This window comes from Thunnus maccoyii, chromosome 14 (genome assembly GCF_910596095.1).
Source record: "Thunnus maccoyii chromosome 14, fThuMac1.1, whole genome shotgun sequence".
Taxonomy (NCBI): Eukaryota; Metazoa; Chordata; class Actinopteri; order Scombriformes; family Scombridae; genus Thunnus; species Thunnus maccoyii.
In genome coordinates, this window is record NC_056546.1 from 29282068 (window position 1) to 29309423 (window position 27356).

The following is a 27356-nucleotide window of genomic DNA, read 5'->3' on the forward strand; positions in this document are numbered from 1 at the left end:
TGGAAACGAGCAGTTCAGGTGACAGCAGGAGCCCGGGAAATCAGTGACTTCTTTTCTTCCCTTTGTGATCTTTGCCATCAAATGCATACGTAAAAACAACCATAAAGCCTCTATCCATGCCATTTAATATCCATCACCCTGCCATGTCCTGTATGTAACCAAGTGCTTTGTGAATCACCTCAAAAATGTATTTAATTAGTGGGAATCAGTAGGAATTTGAACTGACTGTCCCATATTAACAGCTAAACAGTACTTAATGACAAAACTCCATGTTGATTAGTGAGACTACATGAGCCATGTATGAGTCAAAATAGGCTGTATATTTTAATTCTCCTGAAACTATAAAGTTTGATGTAACAACATGAAAACTTCCTGAGGTTGTGAAAAGTTTGGGACCTAAAATGAGTTCAAGGTCACAAAAGCTTGAGGAGAAACTCTAGTTCAACATTAAAAATAGGAAATGATTGAACATTAGTTGTTGATGAGAATACTAGCTAGCTGATTGGTTGAAAGGATAACTGACTCTTTTATAGCTCTCAACGTTTCGAAATACATGACAAGAATAGTTTACTGTACCTTCATATATCAACAGACTCTATCTAATAACCCCCAGTTATCATTATGTAGCATGCACACCAAACCACATTACACCATACACATGTTGGGTTTTTTGTACAATTTATATATTCCTTACAATTTCCACAAATCACAGTTTACTGCTGCCCATTTTGTAAAGTATACAGTATGTACGTGCTGTAGTTTCCAGGCAGCTGCTGAATCTGTTCATTTCAGTAATGAAACTCAACTTGCAAAATCCATCACAGTGAACATCATGTCTGCTTTCTCTTTATCAGTTACATTATCCATGTATGGAAACTGCATTTAAAATTGACTGCTTGAGATAATAACAGTACAATAATGCAACAGACACAATGTGATGGGTTACTTAATTCAAGAAAGTTCCATGTTTCTGACAGCTGGTTTTTTACGGTGAACTCTGCTAAAACTAGTGGCTGCCTGGAACACAGTCAAAAACAAAAAACGGTATACAGGGAGGAGAAAAAGAGAGAAACACGCACATTCTAATGAGATGGAAACATTGATTAATGACTAAAAACATTGCTAAATCTCTCTCATCCCTCCACCTGACGCTTTGGAAAATAGTCAATAGAGATGTAAAGCAATGTGATGTGCAGTAAATAGGTTTAAATGTGCCAAAATGCTGGCATGGTCCTGGGCTGTAGAACTTCTACTTCAATGGACCACCGTTAGAGGAGATTTGTGATGCAAAATGCAAAGCTTCTTTAGCCAAAGGGTCACCAGATAAAAACTTTGGAAGTTTATTTTCTCCCATCAAATAATGATAAAATGTTTTAAGATGAATGACATTTATGAAACAAAACTGTGAAGTGAATATGCTGTTCTCTACTGTCTGCTGATGACACTAATCTGTGTATCACAAGCAGTGCTGAGGATGCCAAGAAGCCAGAGGATGGAGGTCTGCCCCACCACACTCTTTAAAAAAAAAAAAGAATGACTCTTGGCAAACCAAGCAGAGCTCTCCTGTGCAAGGTTAAACGCAACAAACAAGAATGTAACTTGTTATGTAAACTTACTGGGAAAAAAACAGGAATTACACTGAAACTGTGTGGAAACAGTGTATGAACTGTATGTATGTAATTGCACGTCTGTATATGTATATGAATATGTATATACATGTATATATCTGTGATATATCAACCCAGTCTCACATCAACATGTGTAATAGCTACATTGGTCCACAGCACAAAACATATTAGTTTCACAATAAGGGCTCTAAAATTGTGAGATGCCTACATTTTTTTGGCCTATTCTTTACTGTCGGCCTGTGTCACATGACTGTCAAGTTTGTGTCTGTGAAAACAAACAAAATGGCTGCCATTGCTTTTATTCTCAGTGGAAAATCCAAATCATTGTCTTTGTGTTGTGTAGTTATCTGAGCTCTTATGTTATTTTTGTTAATGTATGAACTGTTTGATGATGTTTTTTTAATCTCAGAATTCTGACTTTAATCTTAGAACTCAATTAAATTTTTCACATGTCCCTAATCCTCTTCTGTATAGAGCCCTTATTGTCAAACTAACACATTTTGCACTGTGGACCAATGTAGCCATTGAACATTTTGCTGGGAGACTGGTTTGATATGTCCATGTATGCTTATAAATGTCTGACACACATATTGAAGGATAGATTCACATTTTGTTTGCACATTAGAAAGTTATTGGGTGTTGTCATCATTCCTCCTGTTTATATTGGCTGTGAGAGATCCCTTCCTAAAGCAATGTAATGGTTAATTGATTGATTGACTGATTGATTGATTGATCGATTGGCTTTGGAAAGAGGTCTCTTCAGTACCAGTATGGACAGGAGCAACAATACAGTAACCAATAGAACTCTTAATATTCATACATAGACTTGAATGGAAACTGAGAAGCTATCCTTTAATCCTTAAAAATAACTTTTTAACTTGAATAAAAGACATTCACTTCAGATAGATGTGTATGGGAAAGATTAAGAAGTGTTTTACATTCTTTTTGGATGATGCTATGTAGCACGGTTAGTCCAAATCTGTCATATACGCCTTTATTTTGCTTTGCACTGTGTTTGTTTAAATGTACATTAAAGAACTGATCACAAAAAACACGATTTAAAAAAAAGAATATTGTGACAAATTCAACCAATAAATGATATCTAAATAAATTGTGCATCTCTAGCTTTACATGTAGATTTACAGCGTCCAGCTGACCTAGCAGGCCAGTATGTCACTGTCCCAATGTGAAGGAGCTTTCCCCAGAGAACAGATGTTATGATGATATAAAACACATGATATGTTCTTTAGACTGTATTTGATTCATTATTGCTCAAAAGTTCATATTATTTCTAAGGTAGTTAAACTTAAAATAATTCATTTTAATAGACATCTTTACTGTCCTGTGATTGTGTCTCCAGCAGCCTGAGAAGTCATTTGATAGACTGCGTCAGATTCATACAGCTTCAGGAACACTAGTATTGGCTATTGATCGTCCACGGACAAGACTCCACTTTTCACACTTCCAGAAACTCACCGTGCTATTATTTACAAGGCCTGTCAAGTTATTACGAGGCTGTGAAATGGACCGCAAGGCCATAAGCCCGGTAACTGTCAACAAAAATACAGAAGAACAAATGGAAAAAGACGTACACAACGCGGACGAGAACACAAAGCTCTTACTTTGTTTGTTTGTTTGTTTGTTTGTTTTGGGTTTTTTTGTAATTAACGGGGTTTACCACAAGTGCTCAAACTTTGAAAGTGCTGACACTAGGATACTACTAGTAATACAAATATCAATACTAATACTACTAATAATAGCCTAATAGTAATCATTCCAAACCATACAAAAAAATGCGAGGCGAAGCGAGCAGAATGATCGGGTTGATGATTTTCATTCCTAACTGGTGCTGTGAAATTCACCAGCTGAACCCTTGAACTGTCTGTGACCTTAATCACCCACGGGAGGCCGTTACACTCCCACAATGAACTCTTGACTTCCAAATCCTGTTGGGGAGATAATGGACAATTCTCTCTCACACTAACACCTAGGCTATTTAAGTCACAAACACCAGCGGCAGCAGGAATGAGAGAATGCCATCGGCATCGGGATTTTATTATCCCATGCCGACTTTACTGGCTTCATGCAAAATTTACTGGGTTCATGCAAAAAATTTATTTTATTTTATTTTTTTCAGAAAATACCAGCATGTTCATGCATTAAACTTATATTTAGAAATGTTAACACCTTTTGATTTACAAAGGTAGGTTTGCTAGTCTACACAATTTAGCCTGAGATCAGTCTTGATGAGCTTATGAGGTTTATGATGCTTTTTTTTTTTTTTTTTTAAATAATCAGGTGGATTTATGATGGTCCCAATTAGCATAAAGTCACACTGATGGGACAGTCAGGACAGTTGCAGGCTCTGATGTGTTTGTATGTTAGTGAAGCAGCGTGTTTGCAGCAGCGACCAGACGAGAGATTTCCAGCAACATAAGCGCAGAGCAGCCCGGATCAGCCCCCCATAAATAACAAGGATCAGTGAGTCAAGGGCTCCTTCATGAAGACAGAATAAGGTTTATGGTTGAACTCTGCAGGTTGTAAACTGAACAACACACCTGTCACTGCCTCTGACAGCCTACCTTGCATGGCTCTTTTTAAAAAAAATCCTCCGATTTTAATCCTTCAAATTTAGTCTTTTTAAATTAATAATAATAATAAACTTGATTCATGGCACTTTTCAAAAACACAGCTCAAGTGCTTTACAATAAGACAACATGAGACAACTTAAAAATACAATAAATAAAACTAGTCAGAACCATAACATGTAAATCAATCAATAAAAAGCTCTTTTTTAGAGCTGATGGCCTGAGCTGTGACCTGGTTGTGCAGGAGTCTGGATCTTGGAACAAGGAGAAGGGAGGCATGAGGATCTCAGAGAGCAAGGAGGGGACATAAGGCGCTAAAAGATTAGGAATAGAACTTAGTGCTTCAGGGATTTAAAAGTAATCAATAAGATTTTGTAATCGATTCGATAAGCAACGGTACCAATGCAGGGTGGAATTAAATATGGTTTTTTTTTTTAGGAAGGAAAGTTTTAAAGCAGCTGTAAAGAGGATGAAGATTTCTTGCAGATGGCAAAGAAAAGGAAGTTAATAATAGTGTTCTGTAAAGTGATGGGATTGATCATTTCTATCCCTAATTCTAGTAGAATATTTTCTATAAATCAATAGAATCCCTATTATAGTCCTGACAGAAATATTACTTTAAAAAAATAACGAAAGACATACATAATATTATGAAATTATTGAAATAATAATTACAGCCAAAGAGAAGTAGGCTACGTTTTAGTGTAGTCTGCTGTTTTTAAATGACACGTTTTAATTATTGCACCATGTGGATAAATATTTTTTAGTCATATTCTCTAATTAATCCAATGTTTTTAAGTTTTAGGCGCGTGCGCTTTTGCCAACGTGTCTCTTGTTATTATTATTCACTAATTAAGATCAAACGTTATCTTTTCATATGCAGTCACACGTCACATGTCATTCAGACGATCATGTGAAAAATATTTCAGTTTCTAAAAAATGATACAAATTGTAGACTAGAGAAAACAAATCAAATGGAGCGTATGAAAAACATCACTACATTATAGCGTTTTATATTTTCACTAGCTTATTATAATAGCAGTCAAATAACAGAGCTGCATAAAATAAATTCTTTTTTTAATATTATTTGTTTTTTTATGTTTCTAAAATTTGCAGGCCTAACAGGCTGGCTGTAATTCTTGTTGCTGTCCATGGCTACAGCCTAATGATAGCAATGCTAATAAATAAATAAACATCCTGTAACGTCTTCATAATCCACTACATGATTTTTTTTTTTTTCGGTTTCCTCCACGTAGCTTAATAGACCGTACTTCATTTTAAAGGCCCCGGGGCCTCTGGAGGCTCCTCCGGCAGCTGCAGGGGTCACCCCGGGGTCACTGAGGGGGTCGCGTTGCTCCAGGACAAGCGGTCGGTCGGTCGAGCGGGCTGGGACACCGGCGGACCGAGCGCGTCCGCATGGCTCGGATCCAGCCTGCGCCTCGGCAGTGACACAAATGGTATCTGCCACACAGGGAGATGAGCGTTATACAGAGAACGTCTTTATCCTCATGGCTCTGGCACCGTGCAGACGTTCACGGCCATGTTTGATGTCACCACACATTATTACTTCTCATCAAAAGCTACCCGTCCACAGCGGGGCATCACTTCCTGTACACACACCATTTACTCCCAAACATTAAACATCTGCTCATAGTAACACCGTCATACATTTATATGATGCAAAGATGTTGATTAATAAGAAACTCTTTATGAGAAATTATTAGATATAAAACATCAGATTAACAGCATCTATTTGCATTTTATATAAAATTTAAAGATATATTTTTTTTAGATTAAAACACACGCTCTTATCTAATTAATGAGCATCATCTACCTCCTTTTGCTTGATTGACCTAACAACTATCTAAAACACAACTAAAATCAACATTTAGTCTGACATACACAAGACATGATAAGTGAGATAAATGATAGAAACAATTTGCTGTAGATTTTATCCATTCGAGTTATTTTATCATGATATCCTTTAAATGTTAATGATTGAACATGTAATCTCATGCTTTGCAGCCACATTACCATTAGGTTAGGTCAGGTCACACTCTGGAAGTTACTGCCGCCACCACCTGGATGCAGAGGAGAAGAACCGTCCCTTTGTTATCTGAATCTCCTGTCTGTTGGCTAAATCATCTTCATAAACTCTTCCTTTTTTTTTTTTACTGTAACCCTGCAACACAAAAAAAAATCACACTGAAAATACAACAGTTAGAACAAAATAAGTGTCTATTGGAGAGCCAAATTCCCATGAATCCTAGATGATACAGGCCTTACCTACCAGAGCGGGACTAGCAGGCCTGGAGCAACAGTTACAGCAGAAACCTTTGGCAACATATTAAAAGATGGTAAAAAACCAATTCAGGCCTGTCAGAGAAACATTTTTAAGATGCTAAATCCTCAAAAGGCACAGCTTTCATCCAAAGAAGCCGAACCGCAGCCTCCTCCTGGACACTCTCCTCTCACATCTGAGGCTATAATAGGGCCATCATTCCTTTCTTTTTGTTTTTTTCCTCCAGAGGATGGTAGGCTACAACAGCAGGGTGCCTAAAAAAAAAACTGCAGCAGCTGCCAAGAAAATGATTCATGCGTGATGACCAGTTTGGTCTAAGTGACACAAATGGCATATGAAATTGGGCTGTATGAAAAGTGTCTATAGTTTGTCACAGTAAGGGGAACTCTGAATGTCTTTTTTAAAACGCTGGTGCCCATTGTAAGGGTCCACTAGGGGTTCTTGACAGGGTTCCAGGGGTCCTCAAAGGGGCCTCATAGGTCCCCTGACAAAATAACGAACAGTTTGATTTCACTTTTTTTTATTTCCAAGAACTTTTAACAGGGGATGGAAGTTTTGCTCCAAGGTTTCTTAGAAAGACGGAACCTAGCTTGTTTCTTTTAAAGATAAAAGTACAAAAGGAATGATAAATATTCACACATTCACTGCTCTGTGCAATCTTGTGGAAAGGAATATGTAACACACAAAATCTTATTATCGTGGCTCACTGGCTTAATATTTATATATATAATGACTAAACATGAAGTTGTGTTTAAAGGAACATGTCTGCACAGTGGTTCTCTTCACCTCCTCCTCTGCCAGTCATCTGTTGCTGTTTGTCCGTTCACACAGTCCGTTCAAGCCTCATAGACAACTCATCCCACCGCAGTGAATGTAATGGTGTCTGTTTATGTCAACATGCACAGCTCATTCAAATGAATTCCCGTTTTAATTGTGGAAGCAGTGACGTTAAACAGCTTGCGCAGGGTCTCCACAGGTCACATGAATAAAAGTAGCCTCCGGCCTAATTAGCGCATCTTTTTTCTCCAGTCTAAAAAGCAGGGGACGCATCCAGCTCTCCGCATGGTCGCCACCTCTAATTGTGTCTAATTAAAATCCCCTAGTCATGTTTTCAAACTTGACCAGGTGTGCTTTGAATGGGAGCATTGGTGGGCTTTAAAGTCTGGTTTCAGACTGGTATCTGGAGAAGAATCGCTTCTGACGCTGGAACAGAGACAGCTGAGGTGAAGCTGAAAACTTCTGGGTGTTACTGAATACTGACGTGTGTGTGTGTGTGTGTGTGTGTGTGTGTGTGTGTGTGTGTGTGTGTGTGTATGTGTGTGGTCCAGGTATTTCTCAAGTTGTGTGGATTTAAATCTGTAAACATGGTCATGTTGTGGGGACTCGAAGTCCCCTTAAAGTAAATCATGAATTTTAGGGTGAAGACTTGCTAAGGTTAGGGTTAGGGTTAGGGTTAGGACTGTCTCCACACCCTAGGTCTCCAGGAAATTAGTCAATGTAGTGTCCCCTGAAGTGATGAAAACACGACTCTGTGTGTGTGTGTGTGTGTGTGTGTGTGTGTGTGTGTGGTCTGGTTTGTGCTTCTAGACATACACTATTATACAAACTGGTTTATAATAAAAGACATACTGTGGCTCTGAATCAGTCACCATAACTTAACCAGTGATTTGCTGGTGAATAAAAGGAGGATAAACACCTGGTGTGTATACCTGTTTTAAGTGTTGTGATAATGCATTTTTCAGACCATCCAGCGCTTTATTTAGCTGAAGACATTTTCTCTGCATATAAAAGAACACTTAATCCTTCAGTTTCTCTGAAAAATCCAAATTCACCAAATTTGGATTTGATACACAGTTTTGACTGAATAGCGACGAATTGTACAAAAACAACATAATCAAGATAAAAACAAACTTCACCCTCTAACAAAGCAAGCCTGATCCGTAATATGTCAATATGATCTGAGGCTGTTGAACTGGTGAATATTATTTGCATATTACCGTTCTTTAACACAAATCAAGCTGAACACCAAGCCCTCATTAATGAATGCAGGATCAATAGCGAAACAAAGGTATATTTCAGAAATATGATGGTGATAATACCATTGAAAGATGCTGTATTAAACAGTGGAGCTAAGACAAAATCATTCAAATGACTTTAGTAAAACAGACACAATTTGGTTCAAAATGACTAAAATATTATCATATTTTGAACCACCAGTATCTCCTAAATTAGTTTAGTAATTTGTTTTATATCTCTTAAAAATGTAAGAGTGTAAAATGTGTACTTCTGTGTAAGTGTCAGTGTAGCAGGTAAATGTGATTTTGTTTTTGTTCTCTGTACTTAAATTGCAGCAAAACCGCCCCTGACCCTGTCTGATGATACAGATTTTTTTCTGCATGTAATTATAAATCTAAATCTATAGCATACATCAGAAGTGAGATATAGATGATAAATTGGAGTTGTGCAGATTTATATCAAGCCTAAAAGATTAAGTCAAGTCTATCAGCTTTTGATAAGGGCCTTGTTTTGACATCTGCTTGTAGAAAAAGCTGAAAGCGAGCTGGGGGCAGATCAGACAATCAGCACAGATGTTCAGGTAGCTCAGCAGTGTTTTGAGTCATGCACAGCCCTTTGTTTAAGCCTAAGAAGTGGCCGACCTGTCGGTGAACCCTTACCCAGCATGCTTTGGAGGATGACTTAATCAAGACAGTCAGAACTCATTAAGTCTCAAGAGTGTGGTTTACAAAAATCTTCTTATTTTAGATGTGTCAACTGCAACTGCAGTCCACAGTCATCAGCAGACAGAGTAACGCTGCTTACTGCAATCTTTTCAATTCATATTCCTGCAAAACTGAAATAACTGAAATATTGCACATAACCTATTATGACTGAATTTATAAATATTGTTACATTGTATTTATGAAAATGTGCTATTGCCTACAATTACATGTAAAATGCAACTCTATTTGTATTTTATTGCAAGAATAATTTTGTTAAAGACACTTAACTGTGACTTAAATTATGCAGCAAAAATATACATACATATATTTTAGTTCTATTTATTGAAACTATTGAAACATGACTTAAAATGCACAGAAACTGGCTTATGAGCTTAAATGCTTATTATAATATTAAATGTTAGAGTTGATCAAACAGACTACATACAAATACTGTGGTGACTGAAGATAGATCAACACAATTCGTCTGTATAAACCACCTGATTTAGTGGTATTTTTATACTCTAATATTTCATTCTATCCATGTGTTAACTAAGTTATAGCATACAGTCCCCCAAAATTAAAATAATAAACATATTCTATAGTAAAAGGGTCATTCTCGGGACTTTAAAAAAGTTAAAAAAGCTCAGGACAGTATTTCAGCAGTTCAGACTACAGTTTTATGTATGGATTTTCATTATTTTAGCTTGATTAGTAACTTAAACAGCCTGCTATGCAGCTAGTTCAGCCAGTTGGGATCTCTTTGTCCAAACCTTAATGTAATACGTTCATCATGGAAACCTGCTGGCCTGTAGTCTGTCTCCATTTTCTACACTTACAGCTCCCTCTAGTGATGATCACTGAGCACTGCAGCTTCAGTTCATTTTGTTGATGTCCAGCATCTTCATGATATAAATTTTAGTGTAATGAAGAATGAAGAGTTTAGCTGTTTATGATAATTGGTAAGTCAAAAATTGCAAAAACACGCACCTACCACCATGCTATTGTAGGTTTATATATACTAACTAGAGTTCAAGCATGTTGCATTTCTCTCCACTGATGTGACAATTAATTAACTGTGATCTAAAGTTGGTGAGCAAACCACCAGCAACAGAAATGAAAAAGAACTTTAAGGGAAACTCCACAGATGAAAAAAAAGAATGGTCAAAATCAAAGCAGCAGAGGCTACGATACTTTACTACCTAGTTTGAGTCAAGCTCTAAAAATGATGGCTCCTACTTTTTCCTCTAATGCAACCAGTAGCATCTTTCTGTTAGACCTTGCCTACCCATGTTTTTCAAACTGAAGCTACCTTTAACCATACAGACTAAATAAGAGCTTGATTCCAACAAAAGTCAGATAAATGGCATCATTTAGACCCTCTACTCTCTTCTAGCAGAAGAACGCAAACAGCAATAAACACATAATATCAAAAAACCTGATGCACTATGTGTGTATGCATTGCTGTGCACGAGTGTGTGTGTAAAAGTGTTCCTTGATGTGTGTATGAAACTAAATATGTGTCTGTGTGCAGGTTTTTATCAAAATTCTGAGTTCTGAGTTCTTTGAACTTCAACTGACACCTGCTGAGTAATTCTTCCTTAGCAAGTAAATTCCACTTAATCTGTAGATTATATTAGTTCAGGGAATCTCCTGTCAGCACATACAGTATTTGTTCACCAATAATTACAGATTTCCCTCATTTTCATGTAATTTTAGGACATTCTCTACCTTTTTTGGGAAACATACTGCCCTATAAATATCTGGATCAAGTAGACATGGAGCACAATCAGATAATGGTTGAGAATCTATGAACTCAGCACAAACACCAACTAAACCTGCAGATAGATTTCCTCTCAAAGCATCTCAATCACAAAGACTACACACAGCACAATCAAATAATTGGTCCAGTAAAATCATTGCAAGTTGACAACCAAAGATATCCTCTGCATTTGGCAAAATCACTGTACAAATCTGAAAGTTCCATGGTACAAAAATCCATATCTGACAAAAAGAAGATCCTTTTGTAATTATAAACTGAAGGATCAGTTCAACCAAAACCATATTATCCATGTCGACCATATTGGTTTTATGTCCTGAGGGTTTCAGATATCTCTCTCTGAATCAGTTGCCATGACTCCGCTGTATTCCTTTGAATGATCCACAGACCTCACTTTGAGATATTTTCACTGGGACTCTTTCTTCAGTAGAGAGCAGTGCCAATAACAGCCTCTGCCTTCTCAGTTTTCCAGTGAAAACTGAGATGAAGCCAACACATTTACTGCAGTTGAACAGTTTCACCTTGATACATCCATCCATCACAAGTTCTGGGGCAGTGCCTCAGCAGCCGTGAGGAGGACTGAGTGACCACTAGATGGAGTAAGATGCTGGAAAGAAACAAAATGACCTCATACATCCTCACCAGATGCCAAAATCAAGCATCTGGTCCTCCACACTGGAAATACTACACATTATACTGTCAGTGGTGGAAGAGGTATCCAGATCATTTTCTTAAGTTCCAGTAGCAAATCCACAATGTAAAACTACTCCATTAGAGCCCCTCTGAGTGGTATTATTATACTGGATTACTACTACAGATGCAGTTATGTGAGTTATGTGCTAGATAGCAACAGATGAAAAAAGACAAGAAATGAGATGAGAGATGGGGAAGGACCTTCACCATGAAAAGGGACATAGGCATGCTTTACCCTATTCCTCAAAATCCTGCTTAAGTACAGTACTTCAGTAGATGTACTTAGTTTGTTCCACCTCTGTCTACATTACTTTACTTATATTTATTCATAGGAATTAAAAAAGAAAGGAAAAAGCCCTGAGAATAACTACACAGGCAAAATGTACACAGTGTTCTAAGACAGTAAGTACACACTCAGTTTTTAGCTTTTAAGTACCAGGAGCTATAAACAGTGGTTCTAGCAGTTCTCAGAGAAACCCAGGTACTTATTAACTGATTTGTTGTAAACCTTATTCTCTATATTTGTTGCATGATACCTTGCTGCGCATTGACTAAAAGATGGACCCCCCCCAAAAAAAAAACAGGTTTGGAATTAACTCAAAGTGCACCTATTGAACACTATCAACATTTTCCCTATAATTATTAATAAAATACACAGTCCTTTACAGGAAGCTTCCTTCATCCGGTGACAAATATTATAAAGATACCATATACAGTTACAAAGTAGTAATACAAGTAGTTGCATGACATATGCCTCTCTATATACATCTTTTCTGTCTATAGCTACATCACCAACTGTCTAATAAAGGCAAAATGCATCAAAAATTAATTCAACCCATATTAGTGTGGGTGTGTTGCTATAGTACCAATGAGAGGATCAAATACAAACCAGGATGGCCAGTTTAAAGGCTTATCATCTTAATTTTTTTTCATTTCAGATTTTATTAAGGACACAACTCATGGGTCACATAGGTCACAATAAAATACAACATGTAAAACAAAACAAAAATGAATAAATTAATAAACAGACACTGTACAGCAGCTTTTACTGCTTTACCACTCTAGGAAGTTATCACAGCAGATGAAGTGTAAAATTAGCCCTATGCTTCATACTTTATACGGGCTGGTATGAATGCTTGCACGTATTTGATTGGCCAACACAACGCATTGATTGACTGTGCTGCGACAAAGGCACAGCTTTTTTGTGGATGACCCAGCATTTTTTTTTTTTGCTGTGGCACTGAATCTGATGTAGAGCTATGGGTTGGTCTGAATAATACAGCTTAACCCCCCCCCCCCCCCCCCCCCAAACCTGTACCAAATCAATAAAGCCTCTAATGCCAGCACTTACCTCTATCTGGATGGATATCTGATGTTCCAAGATAGAAGCTACATTCATCACAGTGTTGGCCTAGCTTACCTGTCTCATGTTGCTTTTTTGTCCTCAATGTTTCCTTTCTTCTTGTTATTGAACATTTTTCTTTACCACAGTATTAAATGCATGTCCATCTATATTGCTTTTTTTTGTGTCTGATTTTCCATTAGTTTAATTTAGTCAAAGGATGTGTTCACAATTTTTCAAGTCTGTCTTAAAACAACAGTCAGGAGCCCAAATGAACATTGAAACATGTTTTTCTTGCTGTAATCATTCTTCCTGTTCATACTGACCAGTAGAAGATCCCTTCATGATGCACTTACAATATAAGTGATGAGGGACAAAATTCACAGTCCTCCTGTGAAAAAATGTATTTAAAAGTTGATGTGAAGCTAATATGAAGCTAATCCAAATGAGTCAAATCAAGGAGATGTCTTTCAGTGTTTCAGTCTTTTTAGTGCCAAAGTCCCTCTTTTTGTTACTATACTTCCACCACAGCTCAACAGGGAAACACTGTCTGAGGAAACACAAAGAGGGAATTTGATGCTAAAAACACTGGATTTTGGCCTCCATCCCTTACATTGAAAGGACATGTGAAGGGGATCTTTTAATAGCCAGTATGAACAGGAGGAATGATTACAGCAAGGAAAACCTCTTTCATTGTTCATATGGACACCTGACTGTTGTTTTAGGACACACTTGAAAAATTGTGAACCTGTCCTTTAAGTTTTAGTTTATTTATTTACTTTTTAGTATGCTGTCTGGCTAACTGGAGGATTTCTCTTGGTTCAATTTAGACCTTGTGCTAGGAGACGTTTGGTCTGAAGTCACGTCCCCTTTCCCAAATGTCGTTTGCACTAGAGACCTGCCTTGCTTGCACACTGGAGACAGTGGACTCACTTGAGGATCAGTTAACAATGTGTAAAAGTACTTTTGATGATGCAGTGTAGTTGTACATGAAACATGAAAACAGCATCAGGTAAAACCCACAGCAACACTTAAGAGTACTGGTGGCAGATGCTGCTGAAATTGAAGTGGTCAGAGAGGCATTATCAGTATGTCAAGCAACCTGTCTGAAACTACAGCTCACCAAAAAACAGTGAGCAGGGTGCTTTATGACTTTGAAAATGATATGACTTTTTTGTTGATGTTTGGTAATATTATGACGTTTCTCTTAAAGTTACAGTTTCACTCTCGTAGGATTATGACTTTTCTCTCAATACATTTTAGTAGAGATCTCAAAGTTTTCAAAGGTAGCAAATATGTCAGGCTGAAATTTTGGGAAATGTATAAAATGAAGAGACTGAGAATATTTCCTTTTGATGTAAAGATGAACTCATTGGTGTCTTGGATTGAATATTTCACTCACTATAAGCATCATGAAGTGATGGCATCAAAACCATCTAATCTTTATCTTGAACTCTCCCTCCACTCAAAAATATGTTTTTCCATCCAAATTTTATGGATGGGCCTGTATGCATGATTTGTTACATCACAACTAGTTTGGAAGACAATCCTGGTCCAATATTTTACCTTATACAAGTGTGATGTGGAAACTTGAAGCCTCCATTGCACAAACACTGAGAATAGACTTTACAGTGAAGTAGGAGACATCTTGTGTCCAGCAGTTAAACTTCTGAAATGAAAAATATTTGCATATTCACAGATTTTGGCTTTTTAATGAGGGAGAAGGAGTGGTTGCAATTTTATGGATTTTAACAAGGTAATTAGACTTTTTCGTGGAAAAGCCATATCAGACACACTTTATTGTCTCTAGCGGAGTATGTTTATGTCTTATTACATGTCTGGAGGGGATCGTTAACATTTAACTAGATTCACATAAAATATTCTCCATGTGGTATAAGACATGCCTGAGTCAAATCAGCAGGATGTCCAAAGTAACACGTCTCTGTGACTTACTGCCACAAAGCAACTAATTAAATCAACTGAAAAGTGTAAAGTCAAGCAGCATGACACCATGACATCTTTAAATTTCCATTTTTTTGTTTTTGGAGAAATTTAATACTTTTAGACCAACATGGATGAGAAGACCTCAAAATGCTTTAGATTTTAACATCCACAATTCCCAGACAACTGGGCAAACTCCATTTACATTTAAGACTTTCTTCCAAAGTGATGTGTGAATGGCAGTTGCCCTCTGCTCAACTGCGGTCAATTTATTTTTTTTTATCCATGGTAAGGCTATGGATAAATGTGCTTGAGACAGACATCATTTCAAGTAGGCTGCATAGCCCAGATGATTGACCATTCTTTATTTCACTCAAACAGCAGTGAGAACCCTTTCTTTCCTTTACAATCTCACGCATCTCTGAGCTTTCAATGGCTGTGATCTTCAAATGTCTCTGGAAAGAGCAGCTTTTACTCCCATTGGGAAAAAGGCTTGCAAGATGTTGTCTGGCTTTGTGTTGCTACACAGCTTTTCCAAACAGCCTTTTTATGATTGGTTGAACTTTAACAAGTCCATGCGGGATCCACATAGGTTACTGACAAATGTAAAGAAATATTTACATAAATAAATAAATAAATAAATAAATAAATAAATAAATAAAAGTAGAGCGAATAAAAAAAAATTAATAAAAAGGATAAACCAACAAAACTAGGTAAACACACGGGGCTGAAATGCTGGTCCAACACTGACTCATTTGGGCACACATGGACATGTAAAAGGGCAAAAGTTGTTGTTTGGCTTCTACTGGCACCCACCATACATGTTATTACTAGAGAGCTGAAATGATTGGTTGGCAAAATTAATTCATAATTTATCAATCATTTAAGATATTTTTTAAGGCACAAATGCCCAGAATTCATTGCTCCTAGCATCTCAAATGTGAGTATTTGTCAGTTTTCCTGTTTTCGGTGATAGTTAATTCACCATCTTTAGTTTGGTTTTTGACTGTTGGTCAGACAAAACAAGACATCTGAATATGTTCATTTGGGTATCAGGGTATAACAATTCCCATTTTTCACTATTTTCTGACATTTTTTAAATAGACTGAACAATCAATGGATTAATAAATTAAATGATTGATAATGAAAATAATTGTTGGTTGCAGTCTTACAGTACTCCTATGATGGAATAATACTACATTGCCCTCAGTTTTCTGTGTGTAGTTTCATAAAACACAACTTAACAATTGAGCTCAATGAAAACTAAAACTATTAAAATCTTATAACTAGATTTTGACACAGAGTTCAAGGACCACAAGATGTAGGATCTGTCCTGTCATAGTTGATATTGCATTTCAGTGCTGCAAATTGCTGAGTAATTTACAATTAATCAAATTATGTAAACCCAAATGACATGAAGTAGAAACCTGGGCTTTTGGGGCCCCTGGGCAGTTGCCTACTTTGATCGGTTGGTAATCCAGCCTTGGTTCCATTTATCTACCTGTCCAGTTAAGTTTGTCAACATACCTCTGAAATCTGGACTCCCTCATGTTTGTCAGGAGGAGAGCACAGCATCTCTACCGGCTGTCCTGAGCAGAGCTGCAGCAGACTGGGCAGCAGCATTCCTGGCCAGGACAGCCGTGAATGTGTTGGGAGGGGCGGACAGAGCAGCAGCAGCAGCAGTCTGGGGTCCAACATCCTCTGTGCTGAGGCACACTGCCCCCCCATACTTCAAAAACCTCCCGACCCTAAATCTTCTACATGTGCTTTTAACGCCTTTCTCATAACGCAGGAAGCGGCCAAGCGAAGTGAAGTTGAAGGGGACACCGAGTTAGCAGCGTGGAGGGTGTTTTTGTTGATGTTTTTTCTTCTTTGGCCCGGTTTTCCCACTAAACCAGGAAAATTGCTTGGTGTGGCTGTATCGGAGAGAAGGCTCGGGAGGAGGTGAAACTGCGGGATATGATGACTGAGAAAGAAACGGCGACAGAGAAGATAATAACAGGTAAGTAAGCTAACTTCGTTAGTGCTAAATGTTTTTTTTTCTTAGTTTTTAGCAGCATCTCTGATAGCAATTAATGCGCGCGCACATACGTTTTGTGCTTCGGTGTGGTGTGTGGGAGTCGTTCACGTACACTTCAGTGACATTCCTGAGGTTGGCGGTCCTAGTAAAGGGTACTAACTCAATTTAATGCTCTATTACGGTGCTATTCACTCTATAAAGTCTTTCCGACATCTGTGCTGCAGTGCAGGGAGGTTGTGTGAGCTATAGAGCACCGCTTTGGCTCTACCAAGGGCAGCCGCAGTGTACAGGACCTCGCCTACTGGCCTGCGTAGAGCAGCACTGTCCAAATGAATATGGCGATAATAAAAGTTAATCATTCTAGCTGATGTTTTCTGATTGCTAGGATGAGCTCGGTGTGTCAGGATGTTCATACTGGCCCAGAGTACCGATAGAGTACATTCGGTCCTCCATAACGGTGCAGAGTTTGGTCACATGGCCCGTCCCACCGGAGTTGTGACTCAATGCAGCAAAAAAGTCTGCACCATGTCCTCAGGTAACGCAGTGCTCATCACCCGCCCTGTGCTGCCGCTGCTGCTGCGGGTGTCTGCTCACGCTCGTCCTTCTCAAATCAGAATTATAATATGTCGCCGTTTTTGTCATTCTACTGTGTTTATGTCTGGTCGAAGGTTAAGATTGTTTTGCCCTAATATTACCCTTTCCTCCGTCATAGGTAGTACATACCTAACAGTCAGGCGAACTCCATTGAAATTTCTCTCAATTTAATTGTCTGAATGAACACATCCTGTACGTACTAGGAATTATTTAAGATATTTTACAGACACGGTTAACGTTCAATTCGGCATTAACTCTTTTAACAGTGTTTCAACTTTGAGCTTTATTAGTCGTCCTGCTATCTCCATCATGATTTCACATGATAATCCACTGTGGAGGGCGACAGTAAGCACTGTGCAATCATCCTAAAAAGTATGAATGTTAAAATGCTGCCTGGTGAGTCATTTTTATGCCGATTATTTCAGCAGGTTATACTAATTTGCATGACATCTTATGCATGACTGTTTGAGCAGTGTAACTTTATCATTAAGCAAAGAAGCATTAAATTAGTGGATTATTAAATGGAGTTTGGTTGGTTGAAGTTCTTTCCTTACAAGAGATATTGGAACTAACCTTTCCAAGGGCTTGGCAAGGCTTCAGTGTTATGTAATGTAACTGATAGAGAACCATAGAGACTGCACCCTGCTGATGTTCTGCAGGGATGAGAGCTAAATACCACACAATTGTCATTTCAGCTCCTGAAGCTTAAGAAAGTACTTTGTGTTGTTGAAATGTAAAACTTGTGGGTTAATAAAGTAAGATTATGAAGAAGGCAGAAACCAGCTGTGAATGCTGTTTTAAGCAACAAAGGCATACTGTCTCCTGGGGTTGAAGTTAATACATTTTGCAGTGGTTGTGAAGGCAGAGCTTCACACATAGTGGAAGTTAAGAGTTTATCACACTGGACTGGTGTTACCATCTGTGTGTGATTAAAAAAAGTGTCAAAGTTTACAGAAAATGTCACATCTTCATAAGATTTCAAATACTTGTTGCCATTTTTCTGACTGATTGAGATTATTGTGTGATGATACTGTTATGTGACATGAATGCAGCATCACTCTGCAGATCCCCCACTACTATCAGGCTCTTTCTCCCCACCAGTCAAACCAAACTGCATTAACTTGATGCAGGATGTTGCACAAGCATGTGAAATGTCAACACTAACAGCCAGATGTCATATGTTACCACCGGGGGTGACGCTGATCTTGGCTGATTACTTTTCTGTCAAAACATCTTGTCTGGGGATTTGCATCACATTTTATAAAACTTATTTCTCATCACTAGATCCAGTGTGGCAGAGTCTCTATGACTAATGCCATTTACTTGGACATAATTTGTTTTTCTTGGATTTTGACAGCAGCACTTTGGTGGATAAAAGAAACCTTTTGTTCATGTTGATTTGCTGGATTCATTTTCTGTGAGCCAACACATGTCAGACTGAAGGAAAAGCAGACTGATGAGTAGATCAACAGAAATATCTGCCAGGATTTTGACAAATCTAAGGGTTTTTTAAAAGCAAAAACTCTAGTCTAGTTAACTCTTATCATCTAGCTCCTGCTTTTCTAATGGGAGGATTTGCTGATTTTCTCTTACAGTGTAAATGTAACATTAGGGACATTTTAAGATATCACCTTGAACTTCAGGAAACTGTGATGACATATTATATAGACCAAACAATTCATCAAGAAAGTAATGGGCAGACTAATTGATAATGGAAACAATAGTGAATTTGCAGCATCTGTATGGACCAGGACAAACAACACTTTAGAAAGAAGAACAATGGAGAATGTTTGTCGGGCAAATTAAGAGTCCTCATTAGTATTTGACCATTCAAAGGGAGCTGGATGGTTAGAAAACAAATGATCTCTCAGTGTCTGGTAGAAACGGGGATACAACACACACACACACAGCCAAAGACTGCACTGAAAGAAAAAAGATCAAACAAGAGTATAGAATGAGGATGAATGAGTGGCTCTGCAGTCATTCCTGCTGCGCTGTGATGCTGATCACATCTTAATTTGATCATCATGACAGTGTCTAACAATATCAACATGAGTACAGGTTAATGACAACAGCTGTATAGTGTGATCGGCTATATTGATGTTTCAAATGAGTGATGGCAGGTCTTTCATCATTTTGCAAATGCTCCATTTTTTGGGGTGAGAAAAACTCTGGCCTAGTGAGACAGAGAAAAATATGAGTAGTGCGAGATAGTGCTGTGGAATTAAACAGAGAAAAGTGCAGCGACAAAGCATCTGTTACCATCTTTGCACAACACAAATAATGTCCAACCTCAGTTGAGCTGTGGCACAACTGGAACACAGCAGGAACCTGTTGACCTCCTGCATTAAAAGTTCAGGTTACAGATTGTTAAATTCCTGCAGTGGAAAAACTGTGTAATTGTCACTGGAATATAGATATCAGTCATATGATGTGGCCTGCTCACTCACACAGGTGGTGTCACTTACTCTGGCTGATTAGATCTAGAGTTAAAGCTGCTGGAAACATGCTTGGAATGATGTGATGTCATAAAACTCTTTAAACCAATGAGAATGATAACAGGGTAAATTGTCCTAGATGCAACAGACCATAGATGTAAAACACTAGATGTGCAGCACCTTATTGCTTTACTAGAAGGACCAAAGAGGCTGACATCACTTTCCACACACATCAGTATAGAGTGGATGAGAGATTTATTTTTTACATATGGGTCAACTAAAACTACAAAAAGTTAGTGAATGAGGTCACTTTACTGTTAGCCACCAAGTAACAGACCAGCTGAGTTCTAAGTCAAAGTTATTGCTGATTGCTAGCTCACATTGATCTGTTAGCTAAACAGATATCCAGCAAACATTGTTTTAATGTTAGCTGTGTGTGTGTGTGTGTGTGTGTGTGTGTGTGTGTGTGTGTGTGTGTGTGTCAGTGAGAGAGAGACCATTTATGACATGAATAAATATATTAATATATTACAGTAGGTGTTTCTGACTGTAACTGCCTGCCAATACAGGCCATAACACTGAATCTATTTAGGATTTCTACATAAAAGATATTACTTAATGGAGTATATTAACCATTCAGAATACCAAAGACAGTTCTTACATATTAAGTTCAGGCAAAATTGAAAAAATGAAATCATTGCATCCAATATAAATGCGCAATTATGAGATTATTGTCATGATTGAAAGCATGATTTGTTCTCTTGGAGCTATAATAGTCAAAATTCTACCGGAATCTTTCTTTTGGGGGGGTTAATTCTAGACAGGCACAGTTGTCTTATGCTCATTACTTTGAATAAAAATCAGTATTGGTAGAAAAATACAAGGATTATAAAGACAACATGAGGCTCTTTCACCATAGGTTCCAATTACAGCAACTATATGGTTCCATCCCAGAATGACGAGTCATTATGACATGTCACATTTACTGTTTTACATGTATGCAACAAACCATACAGGAGAGTGACTGTGACTGTGAGTACAGTGTGTACACACCCACAGAGTCTTGAGAACGGATGGAAACAGGCAACAGAGGTGACACCACCTGCGGGTGTGTGTTTCTCTCTTCACTGCAGTCATCCGTTCTGAACAAAGAAGGACTGCTGTCATTACTGTAGAGGCTTGAACTCCACTCACACTGCTGTTGTCTCCTGATATAAATGTTACATTTCCCATTAAATGAAATGTCACAGGCCATACATTTCATTGTCATATGGATGTAGAATTTAGTAATTTATCAAGTCACATCAAGGACAGTGCTTGTTGCCATGGTAATACAACTTCCACACCTTCCTTATCAGGCACTTAAACAAGACTGACAGTAATGTAAGTAAATATTGTCACTTAAATGACTTGTGCCTGTATATTGTTATAATTCTATGATGAGTGAATTATTCAGATTTAGAGGTGACTCTGCTGAATCATCTGTCTTCCTGCTGCAGTGAAGGCAGAGCCAGTTGCAACATCATCTTTTTAAACAACAGTCCAGACTCTCCGATGACAAAGCATAATTTACAATGCATAAAACAGCCATCCAAAGGAGGGATAGATGCTAATCTCATTATTCTCCAAAGGTGCTGAGGAAGGTGGAGCTAGCTGAGACAGCATTTTCCATTCAGTCACTGGTCAGATTACTGACAGATATTGTGCAGTACAGAGCGGTGCAGGGAGATAACAGCGCTCAGCTGATTACTGTGACAATAAAGAACATTTCTAGACATGAGAAGTTATTATTGGCTAATCAAGTGTTGTATTCAGTGTGCTGGTAAAATTCATTCATCGCATGTCATTCTTTAACCGCCTCAGTGTTGACGTGCTCTCGATGACAGTGGAGCAGGTTGAACCAACATGTGGTTCAGTAGTAGTTGAACTGACTGACTCACTCTGCCCCCTGCTTTTATTACAGTTAGTTTTGTAGTTATGTTATACAGTGATGCAGTGATTTGAGTAAGTAATGTTCTAGTCGGGGGCTTGTTGAATGATGACAGTGATGATTGACAGTTAGGGGTCAGCCCTATTTTGAGGTTTATCAGACGCCTGAAAACTGTATAGATGTTTATAGTACAATCAGACAGAATTTTTGTCTTCTATCTCAGCTGTTGAGAGGTAAACAATATGCTGTTTAAGTTACAAAGTAATCAACCAGGAATCTTGGCGGCTGTATGGCTGGGGACCCAAGGGAGTGCAGTGTGGAATTTGGTGCAGTTTTGACACGCGATATGTTTAATATTAATAAACTTTGAATGAACCGGGGATCAGTGAGCCGCTCTGCTCTGCAGCAGGAGCAGGGCGGTGCCTCAGAGCTCTACCGACTGACTCCAGCATGTCAGGGAGAGACCAGAGACGAGGCGTGACATGAGTCAGAGAAAACTAAGTATGGACACTCTTACCCTGTGTTTAGACAGAAAATGTAGCAGCACGTTTAGCAAATCAGCAACAGCAGCCAGTGACTACACAGGAGGCACAGGAGGCGTTCAGGTGCATGGTTCAGCGTAGGCCACCAGTGTTTTGGAAGTGCTCAGAGCCCAATTTACAATGAATGTAGTTACATGAGTAAAATGGAGGAAATCCTTCCATGAGCAGTTTAAACCAGTTGTGTTGTGATTTGAGTGTCACATATGCTCAGAGACCGTGGCTATTGTGAAGCGCCACTACAGACAAAGCACAAATCTTTAGAGCAAACATACCCACTCCAATCCAAACTGAAGGCACAGAAAATAGGAACAGTCTAAGAGCCCAATATGATTTGATGCACATTTGATGCACATTACTTTATTTTGAAATGCAGCCGTACTTGAAATGAGAGAAGGAAATGTATTTACTATTAGACTACTTATTATTTATATCATCTTTGTATGATAGAGTGTTAGTTTCTTTCATGTTGTCAGGGTATATACTCTCTTACACCTCACATCAACTGTATTCATTTTTGTATGCGTTGAAGCAGCGGCCAGAGGTCAAAAAATTGTCCAGTTCTGAACAGGACCAGGATTCATTTGGAAAAGGAAAAAATTCTTAGGAAATGTATTAAATGAGCCAACAGAGAGTTGTTGCTGGATGAAGTCACACTGTGTTGAGCCAGATTCAACTTTTTGCCTTGTGTTTGGCTTTTTTTTTTTTTTTGTCAAAGCCCTCTGTGTCGGGATGCTTGTGGAAGTGCATCTGAACATGGCCTTAGACGAGGTGATACTATGGAGGAAACACTGACTTGTTATCTCTTCTCTGAGATTGTCTGCACAGTTCTTTGTGGACATGTGCAGCTTTAGCTAGGAGAGGCGTCTCTGCATTAGACTAGCTTGAAGGAGGAGCAGTTTGAAGGTCCAAGTAAGCTGTTTCACATTTTCCACATTGAGCTGGAGATACTTTAGTAGCTGGACAGACTTATGAAGCATTAAAAGTATATGATGTCAGTAAAGCAGTCTGCTACTTCAGCAATGCAGGTTATTGATACAACACCATACAGTACAGTTTTAGAGGAAACACTGAATCTTTGTATTTTCCGAATTTTTGACATAAGTTTGAAAATATCTCTGCTGCTGCGACTCAAGTTCAGCTGCAGCTTAAAGAGATGAAGCTTCCAGACAACCTAAAGGAACTTCATTTACATGACTGTGTTCAGTAAATGAAGCTCTTGCATGTTGTTAACGTCTGTCTGTGAATTGTGGTGGGGGAGGGTGTCAGACAGGGGTTTGGTTGGTGGTGGGTGTTGAGGGGGTTGGGTGATTTAACACCCTGGACATTAACTTCACCAAGATCAGCTCAGACCACTTTCACTAACTGAGCAGTGTGGGCTGGGAGTATTCAGACAGATTAGTGAAGGCTCATGCAGGTTGGATTTGAAATGAAACAATGACAGTAATAATTATTTTACTGAAGGTGTTTATGTTTTTTGTAAGTAGCCCCCAAAGGTTAGAAAGACCTATGAGTCTGGAGTACAGAGGCAAACCATAAAAACACATCACTGTCCTAATAATTACAGATGCTACACTAAATATGTTATCAAGTTCAAGCAGCTTTATATCATGCTTAAATGCAGAATTTACTTGTAAGAGGGCCAAAAGTCGCTGCCAATATCTGCTATGAAGTTACTGTATGTTGACTGTAGTAATACTGCAGTTATGATAGTGTTCAGTGTTTGGTTGGGAGCAGCGTCATACTGCCTGGTCAGGTAAAACACAGGCTAACAGTGTGTCAAACACGTATTGGCCATTTGTAAACTGCTACAATTCCTCTGATTGTCTAATCGATGAAGTTTTGGAATGTAAGTGGTCTGGTAATTCTCAGTCAGCTGTCTCTTCATCACCTGTACTATAGCACATAACTGCAGAGGCTATACCAGTCTGCCAATCAGTATCACACTCCATCTTTCCATCACTCCTGAACAACCCACCAAGCTAGTTTAACTCCTTCATTTCAGACTCAGTGCCAACCTGGAGCCTTTCATATTCTGCCATCTGTTTGCACACCTTACATTAAAATGTGATCCAGTACAACAACAGGAGCCTAGCCAGAAACTACACCCTTAAAAATACATGATTACAAAAAAACCACACCATTTAGTGAAACAATAGTTCCACTCCCCTAAATGATGTTATGGTTTAGAGCATTGCAGGGAAAAGGGGAGAGGGCTGCCGCTAAGCATTGTGTCATGTCTCAGACATGAGCCATGTGGAGTAAGAGGTGGTGTTCTGAGGAGGAGTAGGATTTACAGGATGGGGGGAGGTGCTGCTCACAGGCCATCAGATAGGAACTGGCAAAGAGGGAGGGAGGGAGGAAACAGGATTCATTTGGAAAAGGAAAACATTGTTAGGAAGTCTGGATTGTGACACTCTTATAAATAATTCTTCCAGCAGATACTGTGGAGGAGTCTTGTCCTTCAGTTGACCCATTAAACCGTTTGATGAGTTTTAAACGAACACCATAAGCACCAAGAGTTCAGCAGCAATATGCTGAGTCTTCAGTGAGATGGTAATTGCTTTCATATGTTGCTGTGGCATGTCAAGCATGTACATGAACATAGTATTTTCCTTTAGTAAAAAAAAACAAAAAAAAACAAAGCTGCACATTCCCTCTGCTGCTGTGGTTAAGATCACCCACATACCATCCATTCATATATATTTGTGGTACTGTGCTTGACTAGTTCACAGGACTGTAGCCTGGTCAAAGCTCAGTATGTACAGTATATGATTTTCAAGATTATAAACAATTGTTTAAACTATATTATCTTGAGCTGCTGGTGATGCTGCTGGATGATATGTAGAAAAATGTGGTTTTGAAGGTTTGGATTCTACCCTAGTGTTAGCATAGGGAAAGCTATGAGCTCATAGTAATGTACAGAGTGCTGAGGTCACAAATGAGGCTAGACTTCCTACAGAGTAATCTACAATCTTCAGATAGATGACGGTGCTGAGCCAACCCGAAGAAGCTACGGGCGAAACACATTGTTCGCTCCTAATAAAGTCACAGTAAAGTCGTCTCAGTGTGTGCTGGTTAGTTTTGATTTTCACCTTATATGCTCCTGTGACTGACCACCACCTGACTGAAGATACTGGCTGTGCATTCTGTCCTTCAGATAGATGTGTTGTGCTCTACATTATTGGACTGCTCTGTATGTTCATTTCATACCTGGAGTAATTGTGTTTTTTTTCAGTTTTAGAGGGCAGTACGTGTTGCAAAGAGAATGCTTCCACCTGAAGTGGCTTTGATAGATCACAAAATATCAATTCAATAAAGACCACCCTGCACCCCGATGGAGAGGTATAGCTTGTACGTGTAAACGCTGTTGCTACGCTGTAGTGGACATGCACCTTCTCAAAAATGCAGCTACACATCAGGGCTATGGCAGCTACAGAGATAACACATGGAGACCACAAGAACTTGATTGGTCAGCTTGGGCTGCTTGTGTTTCCTCCTGTAAGGTGCCAGTTGCAGTGGGAGATTGTTGATAGTTGAAACTGCCAACCTTGTTGTCACTGTGATTACCACTCTCTATCTAAATGAATTAAGGAATGATTAGTGATTGAGGCACCAAATCACCAAAGACAGCACTGCTGTACTGTCGTGTGTAATTCCACCTGTAGTTCTAGCTGCCCGTTGTATCTGTCACTACATTTAACTTGGACATGATTAAGGCCATGGACAGGCTATTTATTGGCATTATCCAATTAGAATCCATCACTTTCAGTAATCAGGAACAAATCATGTTGTATCCTGTATAATTACAGGCGGGCACTAAAAATATGGGGAAAGACAGATCACCAGTCTATCTCAGATCTGGAGGCTGACTGGTAAATTGATGTTAGAATAGAACATAGCCCATTAGTGCTAAGAAATCACAGCTCAGAAATGCCAATTATATGTTTGTGGTAGTTGAGTGTAGCTATAACATAGTGTGTTCAACAGAGAGAACCACTGAGTTTACTTTTACACTGAAATGTCCCACTTATGTTATACATTTTGGTAAATGTGTCATGTGATGTTAAAACTCACAAATATCAATATTGATGTTGTGTGCTTGGGGTAACCAGGGCTACACCCAGTGCATCTGACCTACATGTCTTTAGAGATGTTCTACAGCACCCAGACATCATTGCACAGGGAATCATACAGACTGCACACTGAAAGCTTCAGCTAGTTGTCAGACGTTCTGTAGCATGATTAGGATCCATCTGCATTCTTCAGCTTGTCTGCAGTTTGCAGTTTCTGATCTGTACTGGAAAAAAAAATGCAAAATACAGGTAGCACACACATCAATGTTAGACAGACACAAATTGAACCTTGTCAGTCAGAACTGAAGACCAATCTGCCTGCCTGTGGTGTTCTAAACTACAGCCCCAGTAACAGATTCTGGTGTTAGTATCTGTCAGTATACTGTTTACAGCACAGGAAAGAGCAGCAGCTGTGAGCAATTTGTGAATATGAAGCAGAATTAAATGCTTTTTTTGTAAACTGTGAGGCAGACAGATATGCCCCCTGAAAACATGGAGCAGCAATGCACCACTAAAGATGTGAATACTTCTTTGTTGTTAAATAATACATAGGCTGTTAAAAAATGCACACACTCCAAGAGAAGCATGGCTGCTGAAGATGAAGGCATATGATGAAATGAGAGGACACATCAAAAAAGAAAAATCAATTGTTAATCCAGATGTGTATTGTTGTCAGAGGATACTACAGACCATGAGGTGTTGACGTGGATGTCCACACAATAGTGATCTATTTTTGTCTACTTTGGGTTAAGAGAATTGTTCTCACTA

General features: G+C 38.6%; 1 protein-coding gene across 3 annotated transcripts in view; it reads left to right on the forward strand.

Annotated features, from left to right (window-relative positions):
* The first annotated feature begins 16299 nt into the window (after positions 1-16299).
* Positions 16300-27356, forward strand: part of hspa12a (heat shock protein 12A) — a 54519-nt gene continuing 43462 nt past the window's right edge. For 2 of the 3 annotated variants that reach the window (XM_042433498.1, XM_042433497.1), the window contains exon 1: positions 16300-16993. In XM_042433498.1, coding sequence (XP_042289432.1) covers positions 16951-16993 — 43 coding nt within the window. In that variant the 5' untranslated portion in view covers positions 16300-16950. The remainder of the gene's footprint in view (positions 16994-27356) is intronic. The other variant, XM_042433496.1, reaches the window with a different exon arrangement.